At 34.0% G+C, this 24,807-nt stretch overlaps 1 protein-coding gene across 9 annotated transcripts in view; it reads left to right on the forward strand.

Annotated features, from left to right (window-relative positions):
• N4bp2 (NEDD4 binding protein 2) overlaps nucleotides 1-24,807 on the forward strand; it is a 74,971-nt gene that overhangs the window by 29,270 nt on the left and 20,894 nt on the right. For all 9 annotated transcript variants that reach the window (XM_046452224.2, XM_046452064.2, XM_046452136.2 and 6 more), the window contains 9 exons: nucleotides 1,121-1,245; nucleotides 6,547-6,635; nucleotides 11,064-11,140; nucleotides 15,453-15,608; nucleotides 18,011-20,379; nucleotides 21,010-21,095; nucleotides 21,637-21,682; nucleotides 23,156-23,352; nucleotides 24,604-24,722. In XM_046452224.2, the coding sequence (XP_046308180.1) occupies nucleotides 1,121-1,245; nucleotides 6,547-6,635; nucleotides 11,064-11,140; nucleotides 15,453-15,608; nucleotides 18,011-20,379; nucleotides 21,010-21,095; nucleotides 21,637-21,682; nucleotides 23,156-23,352; nucleotides 24,604-24,722 (3,264 nt within the window). The remainder of the gene's footprint in view (nucleotides 1-1,120; nucleotides 1,246-6,546; nucleotides 6,636-11,063; nucleotides 11,141-15,452; nucleotides 15,609-18,010; nucleotides 20,380-21,009; nucleotides 21,096-21,636; nucleotides 21,683-23,155; nucleotides 23,353-24,603; nucleotides 24,723-24,807) is intronic.

Consider the following 24,807-nt stretch of genomic DNA (forward strand, 5'->3'; position numbering starts at 1 on the left):
AGTTTGGGAGGCTGAGACAGGAGGATCGCAAGTTCAAAGCCAGCCTCAGCAACTTAGTGAGGCTTTAAATAATTTAGTGAGACCCTGTCTAAATAAAATATAAAAAAGGGTTGGGGATATGGCTCAGTGGTTATACGCCACTGGGTTCAATCCCTAGTACCAAAACAAACAAACAAACAAAAACTCTCAAGCAATTTTGTTGTCCCATGAAGGTGGAAGATGGATTTAGAAGTTTTGATAATGAGTTAAGGGAAGGAGAGGAACTGGGAAATGATTGAAAGGGTTTTCAAAGTGTGGCTACAATTTTTGTTTCTTTTTTGTGTGTGTCTCAAATATATAGCAGGTAAATTCCAGAATTAGAAGAGGTGTTAGGAATAAAAAACCTACCCACAAAGCTATCTTAAGTTTGTATAATTTTGCTTAACAGATTAAATTGATAATCTATTAACATGATATTTTGGATGTTTTGGGTATACTTGTTTAATAGCAATATGCAGAGAGCTGTATCTATTTTTCCTCCTCTTCATCCTTCTCCTCCTCTTTCTTATTGAGTATTGAACCCAGAGATGCTCTACCACTGAGCTACATCCCAGTCCTTTTTATTTTTTATTTTTGAGACAGTTTGAATTTGTGATCCTCCTGCCTCAGCCTCCCAAGTAAGTGGGATTATAGGCAAGTGCCCCCATGCCTGGCCATCTTCATCTACTTTTAAATATTAGTTCTATCTTAGTACTTGCCTGCTTTGAAATGACCTTCTTAAGGTGGGTGAAATAGATAATTGTGTATCAAGTGATCAGACAAGGGGAATGCTTGTGACTGAGCTCTGAAGCATTTTTAGTTGTCAGATATTCTTGGTAATTAAAAACGTACTAATCTTCAGACATTTATAGTTAATTATAATAGTTTTTATAACAAAAATATTTCTGAAAATTACATAAGCAAACTGCCTTAGGCCAGTTTTATTGGGAATCAAACTTATGCTTAGAGGATTTTGGTATGATTTCTTTGAATATTACGATGTTTTCACTCTTGTAAATTGAGTTGTTAAATTTTTTATTTGAATTATGACTGTAATTTTGGAAGGAAAATTAATGAAAATAACTCCCTTTGTCATTCACAGGACTTTGCAAGAGGATAATCCAAGTGGAGTCATTCTTAGTACTGATGATTATTTTTATATAAATGGACAGTACCAGTTCGATGTAAAGTACTTAGGAGAAGCACATGAATGGAACCAGAATCGTGGTAAGAATAGACATCAGATTCTGGGTAATATTAAGAGTAATAGAAAAAGAAAATTCACTTAGTGTTTGTATTTTGAAAAACTTTAAAGAATTTATAGTGAACTTTAATTTTGTAACTATATAATATATATAGTATTATATTAACATGCTTATGTTACATATTGCTTTATTAACTTTTTTGGTCATTGTGACTAATACACCTGACAAGAACAACTTAGTGGAGGAAATGTTTATTTGGGTCTCATGGTTTTAAAAGTCTCAGTCCCAGTCCATAGATGGTCAACTCCATTGCTCTGGGCCAAGAGGAGGCAACACATTGTGGGGAAGGCCCAGTGGAGGAAAGTTGCTCATCATGGCGGGGGACAGGAAATGGGATGAGGGAGGTTCACAGGAAGAATAACCCTTCCAGGACATGCCTCCAGTGACCCACCTCCTCCAGCCATGCCCCATCTGCTACAGTTACCATGTAGTCATTCCATTTAAACTAGGATGGACTGATTAGGTCACAGATCTCATAAGGCAAGCATTTTACCTCTGAACATTCCTGAATTAATAGGAGCTTTTGGGCAGACATCGCATATCAAAAACATAGTATGTAGTAAGAGTTAAACAAGACAGTTTTATTTCACAGGATTAAAATACCTTTCATAAATGCTTGAAATATTGTATGGCACATTTAAGTTGTATTTAATCCATAGGGATCTTGTCAGAAGTAAATCTACTTTTCTGCTTGAATCTCAGTTGCTCAAGGAGGTTACAGTATCTGGTATGCTTTGGTTCCTGTTTTCTTTTTTGTTTGTTTTAGGTGGACACAATATCTTTATTTATTTTTATGTGGTGCTGAGGATCAAACCCAGTGCCTTGCACATACCAGGCCAGCGCGCTACCACTTGAGCCATATCCCCAGCCCCTGGTTCTTGTTTTCTAGAATGGAATTTGCCTTGTAACCATTGATCTTCCCTATAGTGGTTTAATTTTTATAGAAGGTAGTCTAAAAATGGCTCTCTTCAAACAATCTAAAAGATGATCATAGGTGAAACTTTAGTTTCCTTTTTAGTACAGCAGCCAATTCACTGAAGGTGACTTTATTATTAAATGTTTAATGACTTGCATAATTTGAATTATGTGTGGGAATTTCTATTAAAACATGCAGATGGTATTTTAGTTAGTTTTTCTTTTATAATAAATGCACTATGAAGGCGATACTTGAGTTTGGCATCCTTGGGCATTGTGAAGTTTTTACATATTCTTTCTTGAGCTAAAAATTAAAGTGAGAACTCAGGAATATGAAATTATGAACACAGCTAAAAGTAAAAGAGGCAGTATAATGTACTGGGAATCAAGTCTGGATTTGCCAGTTACTAGCTGTGTAACCTTGTACAAATTATTTATTTACTCCAAGGCCTAGTATCTTTGTCTATAAAAGAGGATGTTACTGGGTCAACATAGCCTTATTACAGCAACAACCACAGCAATAATGATGATGATGAAGATGATGAAATAACACATTTATAACACAGGCTAAATTCTTTTTTTGGTGGGGGAATACCAGGGATTGAATTCAGGAGGACTTGGCCACTTAGCCACATCCCCAGCTCTATTTTGTATTTTATTTAGAGACAGGGTCTCACTGAGTTGCTTAGTGCCTCTCTTTTGCTGAGGCTGGCTTTGAACTCATGATCCTTCTGTCTTGGCCTCCTGAGCCCCTGGGATTACAGGTGTGTGCCACTGCATCCAGCTACCCAAATTCTTTTAATATTTTTTAGTTGTAAGTGGACACAATACCTTTATTTTATTTATTTATTTTTATATGGTGCTGAGGATCAAACCCATTGCCTCATGCGTGCTAGGCAAGCACTCTACCACTGAGCTACAGCCCCGGCCCCCAAATTCTTTTAAGCAACTTTATTGGGATAAAAATCTATGGGTCTTACAATTCACTCATTTATTTTTTTTATTTTTTATTTTTTATTTTTTTTTTCACTCATTTAAATTGGACTGTTTTAGTTAGCTTTTTCGCTGCTGCAACTAAAAGACCTGATCAGCACAATTGTAGAGGAGGAAAAGTTTACTTGGGGGCTCATGGTTTCAGTGGTCTTAATCCATAGACATTAGACTCTATTCTTTGGGACTCCAGGTGAGGCAGAACATCATGGTGGAAGAGTGTGGCAGAGGGAAGCAGCTCACATGAGGTTTCATTGTGGTTTGATTTTCATTTCCCTGGTGGCTAAAGATCAGGAAGCAGAGAGAGGTCTTCACTTGCCAGATACAAATATATACCCCAAAGCCACACTTCCAATTCCTACCTCCTCTAGCTATACCCTACCACTTCAGTTACCACTCGGTGGTAATCCTGTGGGGATTAATTCACTGATTGGGTTAATACTCTCACAACCCAATCGTTTCTCCTTTGAATATTCTTGCATTGTCTCACACATGAGCTTTTGGGCAACACCTCACATCCAAACCATAACATGGACAATTTAATTGTTTTTAGTAGAATTTAATATTCAAAGTTGTGTACCCATTACCACAATCAATTTTAGAGCATATTTATTACCTCAAAAAGATTCTGTACCCATTAGCAGTCATTCCTTATTTTTTCTGTTTACCTTTTTTTTTTTTAAAGTGTGTCTCATTCTTGAACACCAACGTTCTTTTTTTTTTTTACTTTGTTTTATTTATTTATTTTTATGTGGTGCTGAGGATGGAACCTAGTGCCCCTCACAGGTGCTAGGTAAGCACTCTACCAATGAGCCACAACTCCAAGCCTTCCATTTATTTTCTATCTTGATAGATTTGCCTGTTCTGAATATTTCACATAAATTGAGTCATGTAATATGTGGTCTTTTGTGATTGGCTTCTTTTAGTTAGCATAATGTTTTCAAGATTCATCTACACTGTAGCACGTGTTAATACTTTTTTTTTTAGTACTTCATTCTTTATAGTTAAGTTTCCATTATATGAATATGTCACATTTTATTCATCATTTTGTCAATTGATGGACATTTGTTTGTTGCTTCCTTTTGGCTATATTAATAATGCTGTTGTAAACATGCATGTCTGTGTCAAATCTTTTTAGGAATTTCTAGCCTGTTTTCCAAAGTAGCTGTTTCATTTCCATTGCCACTAATAGTTTTCAACCTCTCCATATCCTCACTAACAATGATTATTTGTCTTTAAAAAAAATTTTTTTTGTAGTTTTAGATGGACAGAATGCCTTTATTTTATTTGTTTATTTTTTTATGTGGTGCTAAGGAACGAACCCAGTGCCTCACGCATGCTAGGCAAGTGCTCTGCCACTGAGCTACAGCCCCAGTCCTATTATCTGTTTTTTTGATGATAGTTATTATCTGTTTTTTTGATGATAGTTACTTTGGTGATTGTGAAGGTATTTCATTGTGGTTTGATTTTCATTTCCCTGGTGGCTAAAGATGTTGAACATCCTTTTGTGTATTTATTGGCCATTTGTAGTTTTGATTGGAGAAATGTCTGTTAATAGCCTTTGCCCATTTTAAAGTATTTGTATTTGTCTTTTCATTATTGAATTGTAAGAGACTTGGCAGAACATTTAAAATTTACAAATAATTTTCTTGTAGACTTTCTTGTTGTGGTGCAGTGTTAATTTCCTGAATGGTCTAATTCTTTGAGAAAAAAGTTAGTTTCATAAAAAAATCCTTTACAATAGTATGTGATAGCTAGGCGTGGTGGCACATGCCTGTGATCCCAGAGCATTGCAAGTTCAAAGCCAATCCCAGCAATGTAGCATGGCCCTAAGCAACTTTGTGCGATCCTGTCTCAAAATAAAAAATAAAAAGTGCTGGGAATGTAGCTCAGTTGTTAAGCATCCTTTGGTTCAATCCTCAGTAAACAACCCCCCCTAATAGTATATCATAATGTTTTCTTTATTTCAAATCATTACATATTTTATATGTATTTATGGGGTTTAAAAAATATTTATTTTTTAGTTTTAGGTTGACACAATATCTTTTTTAGTTTTATTGATTTTATTTATTTTTTTAAATACAAGACAGTGGAATGCATTACAGTTCTTATTACACATATAGAGTATGTTCACACCAATTCATGCCTTTATACATGCACTTTTTTTTCTGCATTATAATTCTTATTACACATATATACCACAATTTTTCTTATCTGTTTATATATAAAGTATGTTGACACCCAATCATACATGTACTTTGGATAATGATGTCCATCACATTCCACCACCCTTGCTAGTCCCCTGCCCCCTCCTTTTCCCTCCCACCCCTCTTCCCTATCTAGAATTCATCTAATCCTCCCATGCTCCCCCTCACTACCCCACTATGAGTCAGCCTCCTTATATCAGAGAAAACATTAGGCATTTGTTTTTGGAGGATTGGCTAACTTCGCTTAGCATTATCTTCTCCACCATCATCCATTTACCTGCAAATGCCATGATTTTATTCTTTTGACACAATATCTTTATTTGTGGTACGGAGGATTGAACCCAGTGCCTCACGCGTGCTAGGTGAACACTCTACCACTAAGCCACAACCCCAGCCCATATTTATGGGTTTTTTGGTACTTTTTAGAGACATACATGATTTTTTTGGTTTGTTTTAGAATAATTTTAGATTTATCAAAAAGTTGGAAGGTTAGTAGAGAGCTTCTATATATCCTTCAACCATTTCTGCTTGATGTTAACATCTTATATGTAACTATGGTATATTCATCAAAACAAATTAATATTGGTACATTACTATTAATTAAACTCCAGACTTTATTTGGATTTTAACATTTCCACTAAAGTCCTTTTTTGTTCCCAAATCTAATATAGCCTACCATGTAGTTTTTATCTATTTATTTATTTATTTTGGTACCATAGATTGAACCCAGGGGCGTTTAACCACTGAGTCATATTTCCAGCCCTTTCTATTTTTTATTTTAGACAGGATCTTGTTAAGTGGCTTAGGGCCTTGCTAAGTTGCTGATGCTGTCTTTTTTTGAACTTTCAATCCTCCTGCCTCAGCCTCCCGAGCTGCTGGGATCATGGATGTGCGCCACTGTGTCCAGTCCATGTGTTTTTTTGCATAATATAATTTTTTCTGATTACATAGCTTCAGTATTTATTATTCAACGTTGACCTGTACTTTAGCTTTGCATGTCCTCAAAAGTGGTATTTAGAAGTCAAGTAGTGAGTAAAATTAGGTTATGTCTATGGTTTTCAAATTATGTAAACAAGATCAGATTTTTTAAAAATCAAGATAATACTTAATATTATTAAAGGTGATTTGTCATTTTCTATTGTATTTTTCAGCTAAAGAAGCATTTGAGAAGAAGATATCACCAATAATAATAGACAATACAAACCTACAGGCCTGGGAAATGAAGCCATATGTTGCTTTGGTTTGTACCATAAGTTTTCTTAAGTTTAAAATAGTGTGTTTGGAAACATTGGAGGATATTAATTACCCAAGTAAATCTCAAGCCCTTGAGAATCTCAGGTTGTTCTTTCTCTAACTGAGTTTTCTGGTTATTGGTAAAATAAGAAAAATAGCACAATCAATTCAGCTGGGTTTTTCCATAAGCTAGTAAATTTATTTAATTTTTAAATTCTGTAATTCAGATGTTAATTTCTGAGATTGTTTTTTTGTTTTGATATATTTTATGAAAAGATCATGTTTATTAAATTACAAATTAACCAAAAACTAACTTTTTTAGCTATTCTGAGAAATTCAGAATTCTATAAACTTTATTATCTATTTGCCAAATTTGCCAAATTCTCCTTAATACCTAGCCCTTCTTCCTTTGCCTGAAGCACACCTACGTCACCTTCCTACCTCATTTGCCTGGTTTACATTTACTTGTTCTTTTTTGCCCATCTTTGGGGTCATCTCTTCTGTAGCTGTCATTAACTTGTTAAAAGCCAGTTAGATACTTTTTCTACTCCCATAGTACCTTGACTTACTTCTTTTTTAATTGATTTAAAAAACATGACAGCAGAATGCATTACAATTCTTATTATATGTATATAGCACAATTTTTCATATTTTTGGTTGTATATAAAGTATGTTGAGACTTCTTTTGTAACATGAAGCATACAGTTTTTATCAGTAGGCCATGGATCAGACTAACTTTTTCTATAAAGTAACAGTAAATATTTTAGGTTTTGAGGGCCATAAATAATCTCTGTTTCTTCCTCTCTTGTCCTTTCTACTCCTTTTTCCTTTAAGGATGTAAAGAACTATTCTGAGTTTCCAAGCTGTACAAATATTGGCTTTTGTGCTGGATTTGGCTTTAAGCCATCAATTTATTCTCATGGGTAGAACCATTGTTTTATTTGTCATTGGATCTTTAGGGCATAGCACTCACTATACTTGGCATATATTAATTATGTATTAATTGAGTAAATCCATAAATGAAGCTTTTGTGAATGTGGGATAATTTTTTGGTTTATTTCTCCATCATTAGCACATGCAATTTCTACTGTAGTGAATGAGTGTTGTGTTTCCTCTTTTATATTCTTAACACATCCAGACTCTGTTTGTCTCCTTTGCTGTACCTAGTGCACTTGTACTATTTTGAAGGTATGATTCTTTACCCTTCTGAAGAAAATTGTTGTGTCTTTTGAAAGCAAATGAGATTTTTTTTTTTTCTGTGTAGGGGCAGTAGAGGAAACAGATTTGATTTTAGGGTACTGGGAGCTGAAATTTGGTTTACTTTTGGACCCCAGGAGTTCTAATTTCTGGGCTAATATGTTTATCATAGGAGTATACTATCTCCCTTGACCTTACGTGATTTCTCCATAGGGCTTCCTTTGCTTCCTGCTGTCTTCTTAGACATCTCAGCTCCTTGGGAGGTTGAGGCAGGAAGATCCCAAGTTTGAGGCCAGCCTTGGCAACCTTTGAATGATTCTATCTTAAAATGAAATGGTCTGGGGATGTAGAGCTCAGTGGTAGAATGCTTGCCTAGCATTCCTGAGGCCCTGGGTTCAATCCCCAGGAGTGGGAAAAACCCAAGGTTTTAAACACTTTATTTTCCTATGTAGAAAATAGAGAAGGCTTCTCTCCTTGCTGAATTTCTGATTTTTTTTTTTTAGGCCTCAGGCTTTTATAATTTTTTCTTTTTCCTTTGTTCTTATATAATAATTGAAAATATAGAAACTATTTTTCTGTATTGATTGCTTGGCTCTTCCCAGTTGCACTTTGAAATATATAAAGGATGCCACCTTATCATGGAGTGCCACACTCATATTTTCTTCAAAAAGTAGATACAGTAATTACTGTAGAGAAGGGGATCACTTTGTGGTAAGAGAGCTGTCAGGAAGTGGAATAGAGCAGAGAGAACAATCTGTTACCACTTTGCCTGTTCGTTCACAAAAAGTAGCTAAGTAATGAGTTGAGGATAACTAGGGAGCAGTCAAGTAGTCTTATTGACAACTGCCACAACTTATTACTTTGCTTTAAACATATATATTGCTTCTCTTTGGGAAGCTTGATGTAAGGCAGCCAGAATGCTCCCAAATAATATAACATTTACCTGATCATATAAGAGTTGAAAAGATTTTAAAATTCACATTCTCTCTTGTGTGTTGCTACATGACACCCCTTTAGGTAATAAGACACCCAACCTATTGCCAGACGTAGAATAAGTTGTTTGAAATTTGGTGCTGAGGTGAGGAGATAGGAGTAGGCACATTATAGGACATTATATTACTTCCTTGTTTCATGTCTGGGTTGACTTTTGGGCTTTTCTGTTTGGAATGGAAGAAAATAGCAATGACCACTTTGGGTATCTTGTCATAAAATTGAAGGTATGGATATTGGGAGATGTAATGAATATTGGGGTGATGGCAGGGCCGATTATTAAGGACTCAATCACATAAGGATTTTGCATTTTTTTACCTTGAGTGATCTGTAGGGTGTTTTAGTTTGGGGCTTCCATAACAAAATACCATAGACCAGTTAGATTAAACAACAGAGATTTATTTTCTCACAGTTTTGAAGGTTAGAAGTCCTAGATTAAGCTCCTATAAGTTTGGTTTCTAATAAAGGCTGTCTTCCTGACTTGAAGATGGTTATCTTCTCATTGTACTTTCACATGATGGAGGGAGAGAGCACTTTGGTGTCTTATATTCCTGTTGGATGAGGGCCACACCTTTCTAGCCCTATTTAACCTTAATTACCTCTTTAAAGGTCCTATCTCTAAATACTGTCACATTGTGCAAGTTCTTTGATTCAACATATGATTTCTGGGGATAGACAAACTTTCAGTCCATAATAGAGAGCTCTGAACAGAGTAATGACATCTGAATATTATAGGATCTCTGTAATGCACTAATGAAAATAGATTTGGGGATATGTTTTGAAAGTAGAGCAAACTGAATTTTTTATTGGATTGATGTATGATAGAAAGAGGAGTGCTGCTGAACATGTGACACACACCTGCAATCCCAGCTACTTGGGAGGCTGAGGTGGATCTTGAGGTCAACTTGGGCCACTTAGTGATATTCTGTCTTCCCCGTCCTCCACCCAAAAAGGACTGGGAATATAACTTTGTGGTAGAAAGCTTGCCTAGCATTTGCAAGTTCCTAGGTTCAATTCCTAGTACTGGTGGGATAGAGGAGGAGGAGTCAATCAATTGTGACATTAAGGTTAGTCTTTGTCTGGTATAACTGGAGATTATCATTAGCTGAAAAGAAAGTGCTAGCATAGAAAAGACGGATAAGAGTATGAAATAGAAGAGTGTGTCATAAAGTAAGTGTGTTAGATGTGGCTTAGAGTCAAGTGAGAGAGAACTGAGAATCATAGCATTTTTCAATGTGGAAGTTATTTGCTTGTTTGATGCCTATTGGTAAGGCCTGAAGAGAGGCTAGAATAGAGTAATTAGAGAAAGAAAAGATGGTAATAATTTTGAGACTTTTTTTTTTTTTAAAAACAAAAGGGAGCAGGAAAATAGGGATATAGCTGACAGTGGAAGTAGAGACAAGAGTAAAATGGGAGAAATAACTGGATGGAGTTTCATATACTTATGGGATTGATTAAGGAGGGAAGGAAGATTTATTGATGGCACAAGAGGGAGAATTGCCCTTCTCAGTTATTTTTGGTTAGGAAAGAGGGGCTAGATCTTGTGTACAAGTATAGAGGTTGGCTCTTAGTCTATACCTATATTAGCGCTTTGAAAATGTTATAAACTATTACTTAAAAGAGTTTCAAAATTATAAAAGTTATGCACATATATGATAAATATTCAAATTGCAAAAAACAGTGCCTGAAGTTTTCCTTAGAGTTAAATGCTCTATATATTTTGACACTCTTTCTAGAAGTTTCTGTGCACATACAAATGTGTGAATAATTCTTTTGTAACCAAGTGAAAAATTCTTTGTCTTAATTTTCTTAGCAATTTATATTAAGGACTTCTTTTATTAACGTGAAATTTTAGAAAATACTGCATAATATCTTTATTTTATGGTTATACCTTCATTTACTTAGCCAAATCCAAGTTAATATTCACTGAGTTATTTGTATTTTCCACTAGTACAAATGATAGTGCTGGATATCCTAACATATGTGTATGTGGGGTGTGTGTGTGTGTGTGTGTGTGTGTGTGTGTTTATCTATCCATCTTTGTTCTCTTATATTGGCTATCAGTAACATAAATTTCTGTAAGTTAATTGCTGGGTCAAATAAATTGTGCATTTTATCAGTTTAACATACCCATCAGATAATCTTTGGGGTTCTTTCATTTTTTAACATGCTATGAGTTTAGAAACAATGTATATAATAATTTCATAGAAATAATTGTTTTAAAGTGTTCTTGTCTTTTCATTTGTAGTCTCAAAAACATAAATATAAGGTCCTCTTCCGGGAACCAGACACATGGTGGAAATTCAAACCGAAGGAGCTTGCAAGGTAAAACTTAGAGGCTACCTAAAATGTTTGTTATTTCATTTCATGACAGTAACAGAAAAATCCATGTAGATTTTTTTTTTCTCTTATGGAAGATAAATGAAGTAAAATTGACTAGATTTCAGCTTTGCTACTTAGAAACTGATAACAAATTTTGTATTGTTTATGGGGTTTTTCCATTTTTAATAAAGGTTTTTTGTTTCTAAAATTGTGTTTATAGTCAAAAAAATTTCAATTGTTTTATGTAGTAGTACTTCATTTCCTTTTAATAGTAACATAAATATCTAAAATGAGAACTGACTAGGATTTGGCACAGCTGAACTGTGTGCTACTGGGAGGTTCTTATATTGCAGAGTTAGAATGTTGAAGGGGGTGGTAAGGATTGAAAAGGTAGTAAATGTCACATCCAAGTATTTTCACTCTCTCACCTCTTAGGATAATACTTTTTTATTTGGTTGCTTGATGAGTAAAAATGTTACTTAGGACATGGACATACAATGTGTTTTGCTTTATTCTCTGTATTTCTGTAGAGATAGGCCTAACTTAATTTTGGTCATGCTGTTTTCTCTTGGTAGTTTTAACTAACTTTAATACCAACTAAAGGACAACATAACTTTACTATTCACAATGTTACATGACCATTACTACTAATTCCTCCATTTCCTCAAAAAGAAACCCTGTAACTGCTAGCAATTACTAGCAGTTACCCCCTCCTTTTGACAACCACTAATCTGTTTTCTGTCTCTATGGATTTTCCTGTTTGGACATCATATATAAATGGTTGTACAACTATAGGCTTTTGTGTCTGGCATCTTTTACTTAGCATAATATTTACAAGGATCATCCATGTTGTAGCACATATCTGTATTTTTCTTTTTAATTATCTTTTTGATACTTTACTGGATTTGGTTTTCTGTAGTCCATTTAGGATTTTTGCATCCGGATAAATGAGTGAGATTGACCTGCATTTTTTCCTTCTTTGTCTGGCCTTGGCTGCTATCAATAGTTTTAGGTCCACAAAATTAATTGGGAAGTATTGTCTCTTTTTCTCATTCTAGTTTATCTAAGTTCAGGCATTTGATAAAATTTACTTATAAAACTGTCTGGATCTGGTGTTTTCTTTGTGAGAAGGTTCAATTAAAATTTTTCCATCACACCAAAATTATTAAGACTTTTATTACATCTCTGCTGCATTAACAATTAAGTTTCTCCTTTCAACCCTAGTATGTTTAAAGGATCTTCCTTTTTTTTCTTGATTATTCTCACTAGAGATCAGATTTCTTTTTTGTTACATTTTATTTTATTAGCCTTTCAAATAAACAACTCTTGGGGTTGGTTGATCTTTTCTATTGTAAGTAGTTTTATGTTTAATTAATTTCTGATTCTCTTTATTCTACCTTCTTTGCTTTTTAAAAATATCTGTTTTCTTTGCTTTTTCTGTTATTTTTAAAACTTCATTACCTGAACATACAAGTCATTTTCTGATAGGAGCATTTGATGCCATATATTTCCCTGTGTGCTACTTTATCTGGTATCAGAATTTTAATATATAATGCTTTCTTTTTTCTTATTTGTTTTCTAAATTGCATATGGTTAATTTTATTCTCTAATTCTTGTGTTTTTAGAACTGTGTTTTTAAATTTCTGGATAGGTGTTATCCTTTTTAAAAAATTGATTTTCAATTTACATATAGGAGATCAGATTACATGGTTTGTATCATATTAATTCTTTGATATTTTAAAATGTGTTATGGCCCAGTGGTCATTATTTAATAAATATTCCATGTTTGATAAGAATGTATACTGGTTATAGTATGTTAGCATATCCATTAATTATGCTTATTACTTAATGGTGCTTAACATCACCTATAGCTTGCTATTTTTTTTTTCCTGCCTGATAGATTAGTATTTGGGAAAGTGATGGTGAAATCTCCCAGTGTGAGAGAGGTGTGTTATATATTCCTCTATTATGTTGAACATGTCAGTTTCTCTTTATCCTTCTTCCTAAGTTTGCTGTATATATATACTGAGAGTATTTGTTCATAGGTGCTTAAGATTTTGATATCACCCTAATGAAAGAAACTTTTATACCTTTCTAGTGATTTTTTTCTTTCATTTTTAATAGTAATTATGCTGTGAAGTTTAATTTGTCTAATATTAATAGAACTATGACAGCTTCCTTTTAGTATTTTAGTGTTTCTTTTTTCATACTTGTGCTTTCAACCCTTCAATGTCTTTATGTTTGGATGTATCTCTCGTAACTGCTATGGTCAGGTTTTAAAAATTCTATTCCGTCCATCTTGGCTTTTAACTCATAAACTTAGTTATTTTTGTGGTTTTGTTATTCATGTAATTGATCATCCTTCTTACTGTCTCACTGTGCTTTCTCTTTATCTTACCTTTTCTGTGACTGTTCTGTCACAAGAAATTATATAGTTGTTTTTTTTCTCCTATCATGCTTTATTTTAGAATTTTTTGATTAAATCTACATTTTGTATTCATTTTTTTACTTTATCAATTTGTAGATTATATACACTATATTATTCTTTTGATAGTTACTTGATATGTTTTATCATACAAACTTTAAAACCATTTTCTTAGCCTTCTTCTTCATAAGTACAAGAACTTTAAGACATTGTAACCATGATACTTACTTCCCATCCAACTTACATGGTATCATTGTTTAGTATATATTGGCAGCATTTGTTTTTACTTATTCATGTAGTTATTGCTTTGGGCTTCATTTTTTTCTTGCATTGTAGACCTTTCATCTGGGAATTTCCCTCTGCCTGAATTTTTTTTCTTTAAAAATTTTCTTTACAATGAAGGTATGCTTGGTGTCAAACTCTTTTTTTTAAATTTTAATTTGAAAATCCTTTTATTGTCTTCATTCTTGTAAGATACTTTTGCTGTATATTCTAGGTTGATAGTTATTTTCTGTTTTTGAAGACATTTAACTCTCTTCTCATTTCTATTTTTGTTAACTTAGCTGTCATTCTAATTGTTGGTTCCTTTGTAGATGACTACCTTAAAAATTTTTTTAAAAACATTCTGGATGCTTTTTAATATCATCTCTTTGTCTTTGGTATATGACAGTTTCGGTTCTGGTTTTCTAGTATGGATTTCTTATTTTTATCTTGTTTGGAATTTGGCTCCTGAAATTAGGGGATTGGTATCTTTCATCAGTTCTGAAAAATTTTCGGCATTTTTCTTTAAGTTGATTTTGTCCCATACACTCTCTTCTCTTCCTGGGACTTGAATTAGATATGTACTAGACCTTTTTGCTCTGTCCTCTATGTCTATGTTTCTTAACCTGTCTTTCATATTTTCTATCTCTTTGCTTCTCTGTGATCTGAAACCAGACAAGATCGAGGTAGGTAAATATGAAAGCCAGATTCATCCAAGAGGCAAACAATAACATTAGCCCTGGGATTCAGACTTGAAACCTTGACTCTAACCTAGGATAGAAGAGTTGTAGCTGACATGTTTTCATTAAGACAAGACACTTGAGTGACTAAAGCATAACCATCTCACCTCCTGGGCAGATGCAGATCCAGATGCCATATGAATGAAAGCTCCTTTAGTTTAAGGGCTAAGGATTTCCATGTTTTAGTTTCAACTAAATATGAGCTCACTAACAAAAACACATGAAGAAATAAGCCACCATGAGTGAAAACACAAATAACTTCATATTTGGATATCCAGAGTCTGTTCTTTGCTTGAACTTAAAATTTAATAAAACATGTTCATTTTAATTTACTTGGGATCTAGTTTTATTATAGTAGGAGGGCAGTTTGGGGCATCTGGTCTGTCATACTGGCACAAGGGGAAACTTTTATAATGTGATGTCTGTTACTTGCTAGTTAATAGTTCGTTAATACCTTGAAATGACAGTCACATGCTTATGAGATTTTTTGCAGACTTGAGAACAAATTCTTTTAAAGTTATTGGAACCTCCTTTTTCACAAATTGATAAAGGGTATTTGGAAAAGATTGTATGGGATGATTAAGAAAATGGCAATTTATGAAAAAGTCTGACAAAAATGAAAATTAAAATCAAATAGCATATATTACATCATAATAAACAGTTTAAGATTATGTGTTAGAAATGTATCATTAATGGGGATAATAGCCCAGTGGTAGAATTCTTGCCTAGTCTGCTCAAGGACCTGAGTTCCATCTCCAGTAGTGAAGGAAAAAAAAGGAATAAAAGAGAAATGTATATGTATCATTGTTTTCCTAGACATTGTATTTCTTAAAAAAAAAAAAATCAATTACCAATATCCTTTGCACCTTTTCTTTCCTGGAATTTTTAGGCGTAATATTCATGGGATAAGCAAAGAAAAAATAACAAGAATGTTAGACCACTATCAACGTTTTGTTTCAGTGCCAATAATCATGAGTTCTTCAGTTCCAGAGAAAATTGAACGTATTGAATTATGTGCATATTCTTGTGAGGATAGAAGTTCCAGGTAGGTTAAAATGCCTTATGTAAAAAAATTCAATTTGAAACATGATATTTTTTGAAACCGGTTACTTTTGGAGCTTGTAAAATTACTGCTGATTAACTTTAAAAATGAGGTAGACTTTTGTTATTTTTAAGGGTTTAGGTACAGTCTCCTCTGGAGTTAGCTGAGGTTAAGTTAGAGAAGTGAAAGTTCATGTGAAAGATAATATAAAAGTTTTTTCATTGTATTTAGAGTTTTGTGAATTTGTGATTGTACTATGAATACATCTGTCTTCTTTATGTAATGTGCTCTACTATTCCAGTGTTTCCCTATCTCTTCACTGTTGTTATTTTATGTATATCCAAATCACATCTTAATTTTCTAATATTTTACTGAAAATATTCTTTCAAGCTAGTCTCATAAAAGTTAGTTATTCATGATATACTTTTACTGAGTTATATATGTTGTAGCCCTTTGGAAGTTTACTATCTAGGATATACTTGTGTTAGTCACCTTCCTTTTCACTATAACAGAATATGTGAGACAATCATCTAATGAACAGAAAAGGTTTACTTTTGGCTTGGTTGCCCTATTGCTTTTGCCCTGGGTGAGGCAGTTTATCATGGTGGGATTGTGTGGAGGAGCAAAACTGATTACCTTATAGCCAGGAAGCAAAAGAGGAAGAAGAGTCAAGGATGGGGTCGGGGGCTGTCCCACAATACTCTGGTGTGTACTTGAAATATCCCGTTAAACTTACCTTCTCGGCAGCAGAATAGAATAGACAATATGATTGATGTATGTACATTCCATGTATGTATTATATGTCAAAATACATTCTGGTATCATGTATGACTAAAAAAAAAATAAAAATAAATCGTATGGTTAAAAAATAAAATAAAAACAACAACAACAAAAAAACCTTGCCTTCTCACCTCTGAATGTTCCATATTACTTAGTAGTGCCACTCAGAGAACTAAGGTTAACTCATGACCTTTGGGGAACACTTAGCCAAACCATATCAGTACTGATTCTACTAAGTATTTATAGTACATGAATATTTGATAAATAAGTGAGTAAAGAAGAACCTAGATATATGTAGAGGTCTTAATTATGCCTATTTTATGATGATAAAAGATGGAGAGGCTCTGTTGAAAGGAAGTTGGAGCTAGGCGCTGTGGTGCACACCTGTAATCCTAGCAGCACAGGAAGCTGAGACAGGAGAATCAAAGTCAGCCTCAGCAACAGCGAGATGCTAAGCAACTCAGTGAGACCCTGTCTTTAAATAAAATACAAAATAGGGATGGGAATGTGGCTCAGTGGTTGGTGGTTGAGTGCCCTTGAATTCAATCCCTGGTACTCCCCCGCCCCCCCAAAAAAGGGAGTTGGGAGTGGAGAAGAGAAAACTCATAAATGATTTTTAATTGAGAAATGGTATTGCAAAGTGGTTGGTTAAGAGCATGGACTTGAGCTATATTTCCTAGGCCCAAATCCCAAAGCTCTAATCTTTGATAGATCACAAATTCTACTTTATCTCATTATTACTAAATGACAGTAACAACAGTCTCCTCATAGGATACTGTAAAGAATAGAATCTGGCACATAGAAAGTTCAATGAATGTCTGGTATGATTCCACTTAGGAAGGCTTCATGGGAGAGTTGGGACTTTGAGGGTTCCTAGAATAAAGAAAGAAAGGAGGATAAATGGACAAATTAAATAAGGAAAAATCACTGAAGTTGAAAGTGTAAGATTAGGCAAAAGTGTTCTGAGTCTGAAATTAACATCAAGCATGATTTTAAAACATTTAACAGATGCCATCTCAAATGAAATCTCTTCCCCTTTCTCTAATTTCTTTTAATCATGTAAATCATCTTGGTTGGCTCTTTGTGACTTTGTAAATGAAGCTGCTTTAGTAATGCATGACAGATATAGATATAGAGGTAGACCTAGTTTTACATATGCTAAGTTTAAATAGGTTTGAAAGAAGCTGGGGAGGTGGTATGCTCTCCTGGGAACAAATTTACATCCTTGACTTTAATATTTAGTGCATAATGAATACCTTTACAGTTCAAAGAATTTGCTTCAGATGTGTTAAGCCTCATGCTAGCTAAGTGTTTGAGGCTACAACAAATGAATGTGTTCATAGTATATTAGGGAAGATCAACATTAGCTTTTGTTTTAAAGAAAAAAAATTTTTTTTTGGTGTTACACAGGGGATTAAATGCAGGAATTGCTGTATGCTAGGCAAGCACTTCATCACTGAACTATATCCCTAGCATGGCTTTTATAATTTTAATGTAGTTTATTTTTAGAATTTTTTAGAATAAGTGGTAAGTGCCCTGTCTTTCAGTCGAATACTTCTTAAATCATGGTATTAATGCCAACACTAAGAAACTTCCTTATAATACTTTTAAAAAATATCTTACAGCCCAAGAGACAATGAAGATATTACCTCTGAAAAAGAAGAAAATGTTTTATCCTCATCACTGAAGCATCTAGAGTTAATTGAAGAAAAGAATCCTGAAGTGACCAAAGAAACGGTGTTGCCTGAGAATATTACATATCTCCCCCATGCAGATATAAGCAAAGGAAGGAAAGAAATAAGTGGTATACATCATAACACTCAGAGTCAGTTCATTCAGGAAGCTGCACACATCTATCTTTCAGACTCTGGAAGCAAAGTTCAAGTAGCAGACAAGAGAGAAAAAGAAGAGCAAGTAGAAATGACATCTGAAAAACAGTGTATTAAAACTGATGCAGATAGAGTATCACCAAGTATTTGCTCTGGTGAAAATAATCAAGACTGCGATCTGGCAAATACTGGACCACTTCAAAATGAAAAATCTTCACCTGGTGAAATATTAGAAGAAAGAACAACAATAAAGAAAAAGGCCTTTGGGAAACAAAAAAGCAAATCACCTTCAGAAAAGTTTCCAAGACATGAGCTATCGAATTTTGTTGGTGATTGGCCAGTTGATAAGACTATTGGTCAGAGAACAAAAAGGAACCGAAAATCTGAAAAAGCTTCATCTATACAAAGTGACAAAAAGTATAGTCGCCCTCAGTCACGCAAAGTATCAGATAATAGTGTGTCCATGATTACAGATCATATCCAACAACAAGGATCTCCATATGAAAGTGTAGATGATGGCAGGAAGTCGCAGTGTGATGATTCTTCAGAATTTCTCAATAGCTGTAAATATGATACTTATAAAAATCCTGACAAAAACTCATTTAATATTGTGGGTGACTGGCCTTCATCTGATTCTTTAGCTCAGAGAGAGCATAGATCAAAAATGCCAAAGGCTGGTTTAAGTGAACCCAACCTAGAATTTGGAACTAATGATAATATGAATGAAATATCCTTATATACAACACAAGCCTGTTGGGGCACATGCCCTAAAGAACTAAAATTGTTGGGGAGCTCCACTCTACAAAGTGCTGACATGATACCCAGTGAAATGACCCAGGAGAATCAAACTTATCTAAGTAAAATGATTCATGGGCAGCACACATTGCCTCTAACTTTCACTAGTAATACAGCAACCATTACTGGAGTGGTAGGGCCAGAAATTCTAGCTGAATTTCCAGGGGAAATGCCTAGAGGAGTCCCCGGAATAGAAGTAGGCACATGTACCCAGACTGAACCACAGGATTTTGCTCTGTTATGGAAAATAGAAAAGAATAAAATCAGTGTTTCAGATTGTATCAAAGTATTAATAGGAAGATTAGATGGATTTAAACCAAAAGCTTTCAATATTAACACAAAGTCAAATGTTCAAGAGACAATTCCATATAGGGTAATGTATGATAAAAGCACGTATGTTGAAGAAAGTGAACTTACCAGTGCTGATGAATCTGAAAATCTTAACATCCTTTGTAAGCTGTTTGGATCTTTTTCATTAGAAGCCTTAAAAGATTTATATGAAAGGTGTAATAAAGATATTATTTGGGCCACAAGTCTTCTGTTGGATTCTGAAACTAAATTATGTGAGGATACCGAATTAGACAATTTCCAAAAATCATATGATGAATCACAAGTTGGACCATTTTCTATGGGATTGAATTTGAAGGAAATTATTAGCCAAAGAGAAACAGTAGAGGATTCTAATTCTTTTGTGCCAGAAATTAGTCCTGGAATCTGTATCAGTAATATTAATTCACAGTCTAGCTATAATGCTGAAAAGTTAAACTCAGAGCAGGCAGAAATAAGAGCCATAACTCCTGAAAAGCTTGGATCAATAACAAATGTATTTCCTAATGCTGCTGTAGATCTGAAGAGTAATAGTGAAATACTTCCTAACAGCCAGGTAGAACTATCAGGTTTATGTAGCTTCAAGCAGTCTCTTCCAGTTCTTCTAAAATCCGCTACCCCTAAAGATGTGAGTGAAATAGAGAACAGTCTAGTAGCGGCAGAGACTGAAGATGGTATGCGTTCTTCTTTAAATTTATCAGATATTTTAAACTCTGTATCAAGTACTTCAAATCTTGAATTAAATGAAGAAGTTTACTTTACTGACTCTTTGGAAATAAAGAAAAATGAAAATCTTTCAAAAGATTATGTGAAATTTGTGAACTCTGAAGAATTTATGAATGTAGATGAACAGGAAATGGAGAAAATTCTAATGGCAGGAAATAGCTTGTCAGTTGGAGTTAATGAAGAAGATAAAACTGAGATATTGAATCCCATGCCAGGGATGGCCAAATCTCTGACCATAGACTGTCTGGAATTGGCATTACCCCCAGAACTGGCTTTTCAACTCAATGAATTATTTGGCCCAGTTGGTGTTGATTCAGGTAAGGAAAAACTAAGTTACCTATATTATGTCTTTGTGTGAAAGAAATACAGAGGTTCTATTTAATTGCAAAACTATTTCATATGCTAACTGAAAAGTAAAAGTAATTTATGGTGCTGACTGCACATAGTGCCTTAATTTTTGCTCAGCATGTGTCTTAGAGGATTTAATAAAAAGAGATTTGAAGAAGTAGAGAACATTTATATTGTAGTTTGTATCCATCCCATGTGTGAATTGAATATTTACTGTGGTATTAATCTCACACTTACACAGATGAGCTTCTTTGAGTCTTCTGGTGCTATTCCAGATACATTTAAAGCAAGAATTAATTTCTTAGAACACACTTACTGAAAAATCTGAACTAATGGAAATGAATCAATTACATGTATTGAAACTAAGGAAAGTGAATAACTTAGATTCTTTATGAAACTTTGTATAATTGTACCAATTAAGAAGTGTGAAAACAATGACAACAGAAAAATATTCCAATAGGCTAAGTAAATAGATGAGCATAAGTTACTAATTAATAATACAAATCAGCTTTATAATGCATATGATAGTTGAGTACATTTTCTGCAAATATATAACGAGTAATGAATGTATTTTCTTTTCTTTTTCTCCCCTTTACAAGGGTCTCTAACAGTTGAGGATTGTGTGGTTCATATAGATCTGAATCTGGCTAAAGTGATTCATGAGAAATGGAAAGAATCTGTAATGGTTGGTAGGCTTCTTTATATGAAGAACTCCTTTTGTGTCTTATTTTGTTACCTTTGTTTTCAATAAAATCTACCATACTATATAAAAGTTTTATTGAATTTTGACTTTGAGAGAATGAACTTTTACCAGTTAACAGATTACTGATTGTTTTTCTCTTTTCAGTATTTGAGCTATTTCCAGACTGGCCAATTATATAATTAGCGATGGAGCTCAGTGTGATTGTTGATTTTTTTTTTTTTTTTTTAAAGAAAAAAAATAAACAGTGAGGTTTTTATTCCCTAAAACACTGCAATGTGAATTGATTAAATTTCAAAAACATTTTTTTAGAAAATGCAACGTAAGAGCTCTGTAAGTGGAACAGTATGTAGATATAGCCATATTTATAATTTCATTTATCTAGTTTTATTGTTTTCCTTACAGTTAGTAAGAACAATTTACAATTATATAAAAAGAAATGATTTTTAGAGAAAAATAATATAACCTGTGAGCTTGGTTACCAGTGCACTCCTTTGTTAATCCCCTGCTCTGCATTCGTTTTTAGGAGCGACAAAGACAAGAGGAAGTATCTTGTGGCAAGGTTATTCAAGGTAAAGCATGTATTTTTATTTTTGATGTTCTTGTCTTAATGTTGTAACGTGTGTGTGTGTGTGTGTGTGTGTGTGTGTGTGAGAACTCATTCTAAATGTCCTTCCAAAAATGTTACTCAAATTTTGATTTGTAAATGAAAGTTCTTTAAAAGTATTTAATATTTAATCTCTTCCTTCCTTCCTTCCTTTTTTTTTTTTTTTTTTTTTTGTACTGGGGATTTAACCCAGGGGTGGTTTACCACTGAGCTATATCCCTAGAATCTTTTATTTTGATACTTTGAGATAGGGTCTAACTGAGTGGTTTAGGGCCTTGCTGACCTTGAATTTGTGATCCCCCTGCCTCAGCTTCTCCAGCCTATGGAATTACAGGCATACCCTACCTTGCTGAGCTTTAACATTGAATCTTGATATAAAATAAAAAAGGAGAATAAAACCTCTGTACTATGTCTTTATCATGAGTGCTGTGAAACACCTAAAGTATGATCTAATAAATATAGTCAAAGTGTTCCCTATTAAGGTTTTGCTCTGCATGAATGAAAAGTATTTTGGTTTGAGAACAGTAAAATATAATACCTGAGAGCATTGTTGAATAATTACATGGTTATTCAAAGTTTTTACTGATGTTAAAATATTAGAGCCCAAAGGCCAGCCTGCTTTTTGGTACATCCTACCAGCTTGAATACTTGATTACAGATGATTCCTTTAAGGCAGCATTGTCTTCATTGATTTCTGCTGAGGGGTGGAAGAGTGTTGATAAGGGTACTTCTTTGTTCATGAAATCCTCCAGGCATCTCTTTTGTCCACTCCCAGCTGTGACCAAGGCATAGAGCTCTAGGTTGGGATTCAGACCTATGCTCACATCATAGTTTCCACAGTTAGAGCGGTATGAGGGGTAGAAGAGCCTGGAGTGTATGGTGGTTGTGGGAATGCCAGTGTTTGCTGTTTCTTCTCTCCCTGGGAAAACAAAGCAATATGTCAGCATGTGTCTGTAGAGATGCTGAAATTTTACACATTAAATTCTGTTACTGTGAACTTCTTAGAATGTTCAGTTCTTTATTTTGAATATCATTAGCTCAATATTTATTGTGTGCCTCCAGTGAGTTTCAGATTTGCCAAAATATTGATCCTCTCAGTCCTTGCAGTAGCTGGGCAGAACTGACCAATGGGTTCAGTTGCTCAATTCATTGGCTGCAACTTCCTTTATTTATTAGTGTCCTAAATACATGTCACCATTATATGCTAAGTTGATTAATAGTTTTATTCAGATCAATGCTCTCATTTGAAATATTCCTACACTTACACATTTTATTTCTTGTTTGCAATTATGTGTAGATGTATTTTGAAATTTCAGAGCTATTATATATTTAAAAGCTGAAAAGTAAAACCTAAAAACAGTAGCACATTTCCTTGACCTCTGTTGGATTTTGTACATTAATTGTTGAGGATTTGACAGTACTTATATTGCTCTTGTAGATTCTTCCCTGGTTGGACATATTGGTCTTGATAATCCTGAACAAAAATCATCTCAGAGAACAGGCAAAAAATTGCTGAAGACTTTAGCAGCACCCGAAATGCTCCCCTTGTTGGATCATTGGAATACTCAAACTAAAAAAGTATCACTCAGAGAAATAATGTCGGAAGAAATTGCCTTACAGGAAAAACATGATTTGGTATGAGTTAGTACAAATACTAAGCTATTGTTTCTGACTCAATCAATTGTGCTTGTTTGTGATTTTCATTTAATTCTGTTTCCTAGACTGGACCCCATGCTTAACCTTTTATTTATTTATATATAGTCATGTATCAATTAAAAACAGGGATAATGTTCTTAGAAATGTGACATTAGGCAATATGTTGAGTGAACATCATAGAGTGTACTTGCTTGAGCCAAGAGAGTGTAGGCTACACACTTAGGCTGTGGTACACCATGGTATGTGTGGTCTGTCATTGACTGAAATGGTGTTATGTGGTGCATGACTGTATATATATATATTCTTTTATTAATATGATTGAATGTATTGGATATGTATATAAGTGTGTGTGTACATATTTATACACCCATACACATCTGTGTGATTATATATATATATAGTTATATATTTATGAGCAACTTCAAATACTTTCTTTTTTTTGCATCATCAGATGATATAATGTCTTTTATTGATTTTTTAAAAAATAAATGACAGTGGAATGCATTACGATTCTTATTACACATATACAGCACAATTTTTCATATCTCTGGTTGTATATAAAGTATGTTGACACCAATTTGTGTCTTCATACAGTTACTTTGGATAATGATGTCCATCACATTCCACCACCCTTGCTAACCTTACCCTGCTCCTTCCTTTTCTCTCCCACCCCTCTGCCCTATCTAGAGTTCTATTTCTCCCATGCTCCCCCTCCCTACTCTACTATGAGTCAGCCTCCTTATCTCAGAGAAAACATTTGGCATTTGGTTTTTTGGGATTGGCTAACTTCACTTAGCATTATCTTCTGCAACACCATCCATTTACCTGCAAATGCCATGATTTTATTCTCTTTTATTGCTGAGTAAAATTCCATTATATACATAATATGGAATATATGCCACATTTTTTTAATCCATTCATCTACTGAAGGGCATCTAGGTTGACTCTACAGTTTAGCTATTGTGAATTGTGCTGCTACAAACATTGATGTGGCTGTGTCCCTGTACTATGCTGATTTTAAGTCCTTTGGGTTTCAAATACTTTCTAAAAATGGGATATAAATAAATAGTGCAATGATACACTACTAACTTCAACCATTAATCAGTGAAGAAATTCTGTGATTGCTTGTAAATTCTTAGTTTTTTTGCAACAAAATAATTATTCTTTTGGTTAGCATTGCTTGTGTTATAAATTTCATCTTAAAAGGTGATTTTTATGTTTTTGTTTTAGAAAAGGGAGACACTTATGTTTGAAAAAGATTGTGCCACTAAACTAAAGGAGAAGCAGCTCTTTAAGATATTTCCAGCCATTAACCAAAATTTTCTGGTGGACATTTTCAAGGATCACAAGTGAGTACTAGAAGGAGTATCTAGAGTTTCTACTCTGATGTCACTGAAAGCATATGCCAAATAATCTTTTTTTATTTTTTCTCAT

Source organism: Marmota monax, unplaced genomic scaffold (genome assembly GCF_021218885.2).
Source record: "Marmota monax isolate L192 unplaced genomic scaffold, Marmota_monax_Labrador192_F-V1.1 WCK01_AAM20220418_F8-fsc00025, whole genome shotgun sequence".
In the NCBI taxonomy this organism is placed as follows: domain Eukaryota; kingdom Metazoa; phylum Chordata; class Mammalia; order Rodentia; family Sciuridae; genus Marmota; species Marmota monax.